Here is a 10,686-nt window from a genome sequence, read left to right on the forward strand (position 1 = left end):
GAGCGGGTCGTATAAATGCATGCAATAAGGACACAATTTAAAGGATAATTTAAACACAAATATATGGTATTACTCTTACTCTTACTCTTACTAAAACATATGTAAAAAAACAAAACATAAGAAGCTTCAGTAATTTAAAACACCTTCCCCTGTTACTTAAAATCTATCTGAAAACTGAAGTGCTTAATTAATTGAATCACTTTCTCGAATTTACCTTTTCAATTGAAAAAATCCATGCCTTCCACCAAATAAAGCAAGGAATATTCCCTTTATCTTTGAGGATAGTTTATTGTAAAAATCCGTCTTAATATTTAAAACATTTCAGAGAATATAAAGAGACGTGTTGTATTTCAGCTCTTAACAAGGCATTTACTTGAATAAGCAAATATATTTATTGACATACAATGATTCCCGAGAATCTTTATGCACCACTTAATAATTTATTAATATAATAATATTTATAAAATCGCTTAAACCGGCTTCGATTAAAACAAGAGCTTAGCTTCTGCCGCCCTTTAGCCTTTTTCGCTCCACTTCCTTGCTGTAGAAATGAAGATGTCTATTGACCCTGGCCACCACATTTAGCTGGCTTTTGTCCAGATATCTGAAGATCTCGAAGTACAATTCGTCCGGGAGGCCCAATAGCGAGGGCTGTAGCTTCATCTCCATCTGCATTAGTTGCTGCGATCGCATGGGCTGGAACAAGTGCTGTTTCAGCTGATATGAGAGTTCATCCAGCTTCCGAAAGCGATGGTAGATGGGCTTGTTCTTCGCCTGAATATTCAGTACATAGCGTCCGATAGACAGGCTGACGCTGTAGCCAGGCTCCTTCGACGGAGGTGCTGGGGACAGGGTGATCATAAGCTGATCCCCCAGGCTGACGGCCATCAGCCGGCACTGAAGGGCAGCCACCAGAGAAGTCTCCTCGGGAGCATGCTTGTCCAATAGTGTTCTCAGTCGCATTATATAGACGGTGTCATTGAAGCACACTTCATATCTAGCTGGTTGTTCGCTCAGGATTCGCACATTCTGGGCGTGAAAGCTGCTAAATGATGGTACGGGTTGAATGAGGTGTCTCTTCTGGGCAAATGTCTCCTCCTCCACAAATCCGCATTCCAGGGCCACCAGGTAAGTCAACAAATGAAGCCACTCGGCAGCCGGCATTTTGCGACATTCCTGATACTGATTCAGTAGCTTATCCATATGCTGCGGCACCCATTCCAGAGTAGCATGCTCCAGGATCAACGGATTTGTCTCCTGGGTGCTCTTCTCTTGTATCAAACGTGGTCGCTGCTTTTTCCCCACTGCAACGAGTTTTATTTGTATTTATATTTAAACAGAATCTCGAGGATATGATTAGTGAAATTGTCTGTGCTGTTGGTTGGTTAGGAGAAGATTGAAAATTGCAGAAACAAACCTGCTATGTGCGGATTTCGGAAGCAACAACTCAAACCGGTAGTTATATACAATACATTTTGACACTACAAAATATAGAACACAGAAGTAAACTCAAAACTCCCGTTAAGACTTTAAGACTGATGTAGAACTTTAAATAAATTAAGTAAATTAACACTTGCATTCAAAAACAAATCACGAAAGAAATTGTAAATAAAATTATGTCTAACACGACATAAATATTTAATTCACTACTCAATTTGCTTTAAAATAAATTGTAAAATTAATCAAACTTAGAATTATTTTGTGTTTACATAATATATTTGATAAGACACTAGGTTAAACAAGTTGGAACTGAACAATTAAAACGGCTATTATTACAATAAATATAACGTCACATTTTTGAAGCAATTTACAAAATAATCAAACAGGTTTTTCGGAATTTATGTTACTTTTATTCGAAGGGGTTAACTTGATGATTCATCGAAGAGAGTCGCCGATCTTGGAATGAAAGTCTAAGGAACTTCATTCAAGTTAAGTGATTCAAGGTATGAGTAAATAGATATGCATAATTCGTGGATGAAAAACACATTGCTCTATAAACTAACAATAGAAACAGGTACAAATAAATTTGTTAAAAAAATATCTATAGAATGAGCAGATTGTTATTAGCATAATGCATGAATTAGTGTACGTTGTCTTGTTTATCATGATTTATGAGTATCTATTGTTAAGTGATATGTATTAAATAATGATTTCTATTATAGATTATGAATAACTTCTAGATATCAGTGATACTCTCAACTAAATATTAATATATACAATAATCGTATTTTTTAAGATTATTTTACGATATAGAATATGATAAGATACTAATGAACGATTGTTATTTGCAGGCCATTTATCAATTACATAGAGCGCTCTTAAGTAAGTTAGTAAGTTTCTATAAATATTACACAACTTACCCTGATCAGGAGCTTTAATGTCCTTTGTGCCGACCACTTGTTGCTCATTTTGCTGCTGTTGCGGCTGTTGTTGTTGTTGTTCGCCCGATGTCGTGGGAATGGCTATAAAGCCCTCAATTTCGGATTTAGTGTCTGACATTTCAGATATTTACGTACGAATTTTCTGGGAAACGATTTGATTTAAACTTTCAATGCGACTGTCATTGTTTGTTTTCGGAATGACAATCAGAAAATGGGGCATACTGCGATTTGTGCACTCAATTTTTATATTTAGTGCTATATAGTGGGACTGATTAACAAAAGGAGGGAATCGCAATTATATTACTTCGTTGATAAGCTGTGGCACTTAAGATTTAAACATATTTACAACAAATTGCGAATGTACAAATATCCAACGATTCTTATTCACGCAACAAAAACAAAGCGCAACGACGCATCGGCAGGTATTTTCTAGAAAACTTGGTTTGTCACAGATATTACATAAGCAGTCGCAATTGCCAGGTTCGTATGTATTTTGCTTAATATAGTTTTCGATTTTGTAGCCGCAAAAATCACAGAAAATTGAAAAATTCGCGAAAAAACAATTGGTTATTTAGCGAATAATCAGCTGGCTGGCAGCTACTATGCAACACTACTGCCGCTGCTGTTATCGATTGCAGATGAGGAGAGAGTCGCTTGTTAAGCTAGCTATATTCAAGCTGAAAATTAAATATCTTCGAATTCACCGAACATATATTGATATAAAAAGCGTTTTAGGTTGAAATGACTCAATAACGCCAGCCCTAATGTAACTAAAACAAGCGCACTATGCTAAACAAGCGTTTTGAAAATAATTGAAATCTCTAGCTAGTTTCTAGATCCAATAGTTCCCATCCCTAATAGAAAAATATGGCCAGTGCTAGTAAATAAATTCCTAATAGCCGGCTAAATGGTTTGTTTTTGTTGAAACTAGGAGAAAATTAATAAAAACAAAAGATATACCCGAAGAAACATGCCGAGCCAAGAGGAAAATGAGTTGTACATGGTCAAGGAGGCGCAAAGACTCCGGAAAAGCGATCCTTGCGCGGCCATGGCCTGGATTATCACAGCTAAAACTTTATATCCCAATGCATTCAACCTGCAATACGAGGCTTATCTACTGGAACGCGATGCTCAGAATTATGAGGAGGCAGCAAAGTGTTTCAGTGCTATGTGAGTATACAATAGCACATCTATTCCAGTTACTTTATCTTTTACTGTTCCAGAGCCACCAATTTCCAGAATCAACATACGGAGCTGTGGCAGGAGATCAACTCCCTAACAAATGCCCTCAGAAATGAGAATGAAACTACGCCGGAACACGAGTTCTATGTAAAAATGTACAAGCACCTAACTCCGGAAGTACAGCACAACATATTCATGCACACCATCAACCACAGTGCCGATAATCTGGAGCGCATCTATATCTACATACTGATGTTCAACAAGTTTCCCAAATCAGCCATAACTCAGGCTCCCAGGCTACTGGAAATGCTGGCGGAGGGCATGAAAACCGAACCGGATCTCTATCAGCGGATTCTGGTGGAGGAGGTATTGCCCATGATCCAGAATAAGCCCCCGGAACTTTCGCCAAATCTGGCCTGCAGACTTTATACCAGTTCCTTGGAGTTTTATTTGCGGCAAATAATGGATGAATCGGATACAGCAGATGCCTGGAAGAACATCTTTAAAGTGCTGATGATCTGCGGTCAGATGATGGGCTGGGAGCCCTTCCTGCCCTTCAGCAAGCATGTCAACCAGAACGTCTACTGGGAAAAGCTGGTGGACATACTTTCCGGCAGTCCTGCGGGCAGCTCCCAGGTTTTGTTCTACGCCACCACCTTGTTCATTTACTCCCTTCATGGTTATATACGAAATTGTAAGCTGAGGATCGAGGATGCCGATGTAACTCATGTTTTGGTAGAAGGATTCATGGAATGGTCGCCGGAAGGTGATGGCTCCGAAGTGCCCAGCATGGAGCCACCGAAATTCTCCCTGACCACGGCCATAAGTCCAGAGTTATCCAAGGCCTTCCTACACGCCGCCCAGTGCTGGCAGCTGCTCAATACGGATCAGTTCCAAAGGGATTTCAGTCAACTTATGCTGGCTCTTCCCTTGGCGCCTTGGATCTCAAGATTCCTCTTCGACTTGGCCATATATTTCGGACACCGGGATGAGGCCAACAAGCTTATGGCGGACATGACCACCCAGAGCAGTCTGGTGCAAAGCCTGCAGATCTTGAGCCTTAATCTAATGCAAGGCAGCATGACGGTAAGTAGAGAGCCAGTTTTTTCACATGGGTAAACCTTAATGAATTTCTCACACAGCTCCAGGGCTTCCAGTGCATTTTAAAGATCCTGTCAGAACTCCCCACCACCCAGGGTCAACTTTTGGAGAATATGTCGCTGAAGGGCCACAGGCACATGGTTTTTCTGCCCCTCACTCGATCAGCGTTGGTTCAGTACTGCGTGGGAGCCATCATCAGCAGACTGAGTCGCAAGGTCTTCGAACCGAACGTTCCAGATCGATTGCTAGGGGATATCCTAGTGCTGCAGCAACTTAATCTACTCAACGATGTTCTGCTCACTCAACAGATATTTAACCTGATCAAGCAACGGAAATCGTTCAATCTGCGCACCCTATCCACCTACATTATTAATATCGATTTGCTCGAGGAACTCTCGCACATTTGGAACTCCCAGCAGGAGGATAACTTTGAGTTGACCAGCTCGCCAAATTCGAGTGGCACACCTACTGCGACCACTGTAGCTGGTGGTTCCCAAAGCCGAAGAATTGGCACCCGTGGAGCGGACAAAGGAGCCCGAGATGAATTCAGGGCGATAACACGCCAGCAGATTGCCCGCTGCAATGAGAACGTGATCACTTTGCTTGCGAATTTCATTAACCAAGAACACTTGATGCTGGCGCAGCACATCTTTGGAATCAGTCAGCCCGTGGAGACGATTGTGATTAAGTGAAATAACTAGGAGGTAACATTTATAAAATATCTATTTTCCAGCTATCTTACACATTGTGTGTTTGGTTAATACATACGACTATTATATTTAAGTTCACCAGTCTAGACTGGTGTATTTCGCTTATCGAATAAACAAATATTTATTTTATCAGCTGATAACATAGTTAGAGGTTGCATTTGATATGTTTCGATTTAGTCATACGCATAATTTAAAACTTCATGTAGTTTTAATTTAATTTGGGTATAATAAATATAATTGATCGACTAACAATAACTTAAAATGATTCATCTTATTTCTTGGTTAAGCATTTATGTTAAAGGACCAGTTGTGTACTAAACATGCATATTTATTGGTATTAAGAGCCTCTTATTTACATAATAACCCTCGTGTTCACAATAACTAAATAATTTGGTTTCTTGTCGATATCACACCTATTCCGCGATTCCTATTCGTTCTGTCTTAAACGGCTTTTTGGGCATCGGGACTCGTCGTTGAACTCTGAGGCAATAGGTTCTGCTCGGAGGACGCAACTAACTTCTCCTCCAGTGGGAGGTGAACGCCGAAATCGTGCTTCATGTAGGACATGAGCACATTGTAAACAGCCGTGCACACATTGACGAACGTCACCCGGTATTTGGTGTCTAAATAGCGAAAGTTCAGGTACTGCGCCGCCGGCCAGGTCATCCAATCCAGCATGTAAACATACGGGAACTTGGAGATCAGCTCCTGATTGGTGGCGTCCAGGGTCTGGCGCTCCAGATAGCAAAGCGAATAGAAGAATATGACGATGCAGGCGGGCGACATGACCAGCTGGTCAATCAGGATCTTCTTGAAGATGTTCTTTAGCGTACGAGCCGGCATTACCCTGTCCATCCAGTTGTACACGTAGTGGTGAAGAGGTCCCTGCAGCGCGCCAGCCACAAACATCCGGTACATGCGATCCGTATCGAAGCGGTCCTGGTGCCGCAATCCACGCCTGTACTCGTACTCCTGGGCTATCACATCGCCCACGACCATCAGCAGTCCGGAGCCCACCACGTTCGTAACGAGCAGATACTTGCCGAACATGTTGCTCCACGCGATCTTAGTCCATCGCAGCAGTATGAAACTAAGCGCTCCACCCTCCGTTTCCCCCTTGCCATGGGTAAAACGAAGTCCGTACTTTTGGTATCCCACACCATGGCTTCTCATCCGGCACAGAGCCGCAAAATCTCTGCGGGAATTGTGGGAGCCATGGATTCGGAGACTGTAGCACTGGCGCAGGCAACGAGTGCCAAACATCGTTCGCAGCCACTGCAATTTGCGACTACTGTAGTCCCGTGTGTTTTTGATTTACGTTACGAAAGACCCGATTGTTTTGACGTTAAACAAGCAGCTGATTGGGGATGGCATTTTTTCGACTGACCACCACCACTTACTGTACCAGCGAGCTTCTAATCGATAGCTTTCTTATCGCTTTTAAAATTTATCCATGAGTTGTTGGAACGCCATTCTTGTATTTTGCTTATTAAGTTTAATTGCCATTAAATATAACTAGGGATCGTGGTTGGAAACCCCGTACTTTATATGAGAAAGCAGAACGACGTACACGCAATTGGCTACATTGACGAACACCACGCGATAGAGGGAATTGAGGAAGCGGAAGTTAAGATATTGCAGACCCGGCCAAAAGCAGCAGTCCAACATCCATGTGTAGAGGAACTTCTCGGACAGCTCGCTATTGCACTCCACGAAACTCTTTCCGCCCAGCAAGCTGCTGACGTAAAAAAACAGGAATATATAGATGGGTGACATGATTAACTGATCCACGAGTATCTTATGCAGCACACCCCATCCACTAGTGCCCGGTAGAACCCCATCCAACAGCAGATAGAAGCCGTGCTGAATCGGACCAATCACCGAGCCCGTAATCATCATGCATCCTGAGCGAGAGTAGTCAAAGGCTTTCTTTTCACCAAACCTCTCGTACTGCTGAGCAATTGCATCGCCGATGGCGAGGAGCAGTCCCGATCCGATGGTATTCGTCAGCAACAGGTACTTTCCGAACAGCTTCGTCCAGAATTTTGCATTCGGAGGGGGGGCTGTCGAGAAATGCGTTACTAACTGGCAGCTCATCTTTAGCGGATTGGCCAGTCGAGTCCAGCTAAACATCATAATTCCATCTGATCCTATTTTGTTGTCTTGTAGGTGTGCGATTTGATTCAAAAACATTAATTTTCTATCGATCTGACATTGCAGGAACTGGTTTGTGGATCAGTTTTGTGATTTATTGATGGCAACAATAGGTTTATATTGAATAAACCATGTATCAAAGGAATTTAATTGAAAAACATAAAACTTGACATAAAAGCTAAAAGTTCTACGCTGCATATCCTAACACCTTACAACACTGACCGATATATGTAAGCCGATAACTTTAGCTATTTTCCAAAGGGACTCCCTCTGGTCACACTGCCCTGTTCGGTTTTGCTTTGCACTGCTTTCGCGTTATTTTTAGCCGCTTTTTTTGCCGAAACGATTTTTTTGGTGGCTAAAAGCCATCGCAATTTCCACCAAATCTGACCGGTTGGTAAACCACCAACGCACGCAACTATTTAAGGTTAGGACCGACCTGAAGAAACGCCTGAAATCGTGTATTAAGCGCATTTTATTTCCAGGTGACTCAAAACCATCCGGTTTTCCGGGTGGCGACAATTTTGCGTTTTTGGACCAACGCGGCGTTATTATAATGAAGCTGATCTACGTGTTTCTCCTAATCTTGGCCGTGCGCTTGGCCTCTGTTTTCGTGGTCCAAACATATTACGTTCCGGATGAATACTGGCAGAGTTTAGAAGTGGCCCACAAACTGACCTTTGGGTAGGTTCAATTTCACGGATTTCGGTTCGATTCCTAGACATTATCTACATAAAACTATGCTCATTTTGATTAAAAACTCAAAGTACATAGTTCGCACACTCAATTTTATTATGTAGTATAGTCTACGTGAAAATTTTCACTGATAAATGGCCTTTAGTATCAATATATGCAGCAACTTTTTCATATAATTTAATGAAAATCCTACTGAATCCTTAAACAAAATCCTTATCTATATGTTTCTTTGTACCTAACTCACGTTTTCTGTATTTTTAGCTATGGCTACCTGACTTGGGAATGGGTTCAGGGCATTCGCAGCTATGTGTACCCCCTGCTGATCGCCGGACTCTATAAAATCCTGGCCCTCCTGCAATTGGATAGTGCCCACCTTCTGGTTGTGCTGCCAAGGATTGTACAGGCTCTGCTTTCGGCCTACTCCGACTATCGCTTCTTTGTGTGGACGGGCAAGCGAAAGTGGGCGCTGTTTCTGATCCTGGTCCCGTGGTTCTGGTTCTACACGGGCTCGCGCACTCTGGCCAACACATTGGAAGCCTCCCTGACAACGATTGCGTTGAGCTACTTCCCCTGGTATGGCGAATCCACTGCTTACCTGTGGCCAGCTGCCATCTGCTGCTTCCTGAGACCTACGGCTGCTGTTATTTGGCTCCCATTATCCTTGTATCATCTGCGCAGAAGTCGCCAGAACGTGCTGGAGCTGATCCTGAAGCGATTTGTGCTCATTGGGTAAGATAAGAAATCTAAAACATTGACAGTTTTATAATAATCCAACTTTAACTTGTAGTTTACTCGTTGCTGGTCTGGGAATAGCCATCGATACCTATTGGCATGGCCAGTTGATAGTGACTCCGTACGAGTTCCTCAAGTACAACATATTTAACAACATCGGCAGCTTCTATGGCTCACACCCTTGGCACTGGTACTTCAGCGTGGGCTTGCCCACAGTCCTGGGCATCAACACCTTGCCCTTCATCTTTGGCGTGATGGAAACTGTGAAGAAGTCGGAGAAGTACCCTGTTAGCAAGCAGCTTCTGATCACCATCTTCCTGACTCTGGTTGTTCTGAGTGCTGTGGAGCACAAGGAGTTTCGATTTGTTTCCCCGCTCCTGCCGCTCTGCTTGTACGTTATCACAGATGCCCTATCGCGTTGGAGCATCAGAGCCTCGAGCACAATGTTGTGGACCACCGCTTTGGTCATTCTCGTGGGCAATGTTATGCCCGCCTGGTATCTGAGCACAGTGCATCAGAAGGGACCCATTGAACTGATGCCCAAGTTGAGAGAAATAGCTCGGGAATACAGAGATGAACGCGAACACCAGGCGAATATTCTCTTCCTAATGCCTTGCCACTCCACACCATACTATAGGTAAGAAGTTTTGGACTTCACTATTCTTCAATGTTTTAATTTTGCTTTTTGCTTTCTTGTTAGTCACATTCACCAGAATGTCACCATGAGGTTTTTGACTTGCGAACCGAACCTGGAAAAGAAGGAGCAGTATAAGGACGAGGCCGATCGCTTCTTTGAGGATCCCGTGCACTGGATTAACTCGCACATTCCTATGCATCCGCTCACCGCTTTGCCCACACATGTGGTTCTGTTCGATCCGCTGGCCGAGAACATAAGCGTGTTCCTCCGTAACTACCGGCTGCTCCATCGCATCGAGCACGCAGAGGTAACACGGCTGGAGGGCTCGCAGGCTCTGGTGGACCAGTGGTCGGAGGCACTGGGTGCCCAGTCACCTAATCTTGCTTCTCTCTTGCAGAATCGCCAATCGCGCACAGGTCGTTCCATTTTGGTCTACCAGCGCTTGAAGAAGGGCGAGGAGAATGCATTTAATCGCGGGCCGGATTCAGGACAGCACGAGCCGGATGTCCACGATCATCCGCCGCTGGAGGATCTCGTCCTGGCCAACGAGAACGAGAATCTGTTCAATTAGATAATAGAGAAAATAAGAGAACCCACCACCGACGCCCTCCGTTCAAAAGCAAGAAGCAATGACACATTTGAGATTAACTAATAGATACAAACCTATATTTTGTATCCATTTTTGGCCTTAGCAAAAGTTTTTAAAACGTTGTCGCCCGAAGAGAACAGAAAACAGAAACGTAGTTGATATTCGTAGGCGCATGTTGTGTACTCTGTGCTAGTTGCTAATGTGTAAGCCATCTGAGTATTTAGACGCTAGAGGCAATGTATTTTACGTAGTCGATACAACACACTTGATCTGTCCTTTCTTTAAGATCTCGAAATAAAGGTTCAGTGGAGTAGATAAAGATTTATTTGAGATTTACATATTTTGTATATCTTATTGGTGGTTTAAACATTAATTTTCGACGTTTCTTATTTTTTTTTTTTTAATTATCTTTTTAAAATATTTAGCTAATTACATTTTCATAGAACAGCTGTTTGAAATGTAACTGTTCAACTTTCTAATCGATTTGTGGAATACCCCGATTGT

General features: G+C 42.8%; 6 protein-coding genes across 7 annotated transcripts in view; 2 read left to right on the forward strand and 4 right to left on the reverse strand.

Annotated features, from left to right (window-relative positions):
* Nucleotides 1–2,999, reverse strand: part of CG32264 (uncharacterized protein) — a 91,634-nt gene extending 88,635 nt beyond the window's left edge. Inside the window, exon 1 of the mRNA NM_206268.4 lies at nt 2,361–2,999. Within this exon, the coding sequence (NP_995990.3) occupies nt 2,361–2,499 (139 nt within the window). The 5' untranslated portion in view covers nt 2,500–2,999. The remainder of the gene's footprint in view (nt 1–2,360) is intronic.
* ntc (nutcracker) lies at nt 372–2,999 on the reverse strand. The gene is made up of 2 exons (NM_139572.3): nt 2,361–2,999; nt 372–1,304 (listed from the first exon to the last, which is right to left on the reverse strand). Exons 1-2 carry the CDS (start codon nt 2,497–2,499, stop codon nt 499–501), a joined length of 945 nt encoding a protein of 314 aa, NP_647829.1. The 5' UTR covers nt 2,500–2,999; the 3' UTR covers nt 372–498.
* Nucleotides 3,000–3,249: 250 nt separating this feature from the next.
* On the forward strand, nt 3,250–5,630 carry IntS10 (Integrator 10). The gene is made up of 3 exons (NM_139573.2): nt 3,250–3,551; nt 3,605–4,649; nt 4,706–5,630. Exons 1-3 carry the CDS (start codon nt 3,352–3,354, stop codon nt 5,354–5,356), a joined length of 1,896 nt encoding a protein of 631 aa, NP_647830.1. The 5' UTR covers nt 3,250–3,351; the 3' UTR covers nt 5,357–5,630.
* Nucleotides 5,631–5,685: 55 nt separating this feature from the next.
* On the reverse strand, nt 5,686–6,736 carry CG32262 (uncharacterized protein). The gene has a single exon (NM_139574.4). It carries the CDS (start codon nt 6,635–6,637, stop codon nt 5,816–5,818), a length of 822 nt encoding a protein of 273 aa, NP_647831.1. The 5' UTR covers nt 6,638–6,736; the 3' UTR covers nt 5,686–5,815.
* A 115-nt stretch (nt 6,737–6,851) lies between these two features.
* CG32263 (uncharacterized protein) lies at nt 6,852–7,654 on the reverse strand. The gene has a single exon (NM_168041.2). It carries the CDS (start codon nt 7,508–7,510, stop codon nt 6,890–6,892), a length of 621 nt encoding a protein of 206 aa, NP_728903.1. The 5' UTR covers nt 7,511–7,654; the 3' UTR covers nt 6,852–6,889.
* A 148-nt stretch (nt 7,655–7,802) lies between these two features.
* Nucleotides 7,803–10,498, forward strand: PIG-B (Phosphatidylinositol glycan anchor biosynthesis class B). 2 transcript variants are annotated; one of them, NM_206269.3, is made up of 6 exons: nt 7,803–7,955; nt 8,014–8,212; nt 8,486–8,953; nt 9,012–9,593; nt 9,657–9,900; nt 9,991–10,498. In NM_206269.3, exons 2-6 carry the CDS (start codon nt 8,085–8,087, stop codon nt 10,162–10,164), a joined length of 1,596 nt encoding a protein of 531 aa, NP_995991.1. In that variant the 5' UTR covers nt 7,803–7,955; nt 8,014–8,084; the 3' UTR covers nt 10,165–10,498. The 2 variants fall into 2 exon arrangements, with proteins under 2 accessions (NP_995991.1, NP_647832.1); NM_139575.3 differs by having other exon boundaries at nt 9,657–10,498.
* The last annotated feature ends 188 nt before the right edge of the window (nt 10,499–10,686 follow it).

This window comes from Drosophila melanogaster, chromosome 3L, assembly GCF_000001215.4.
Source record: "Drosophila melanogaster chromosome 3L".
NCBI classification, from domain to species: domain Eukaryota; kingdom Metazoa; phylum Arthropoda; class Insecta; order Diptera; family Drosophilidae; genus Drosophila; species Drosophila melanogaster.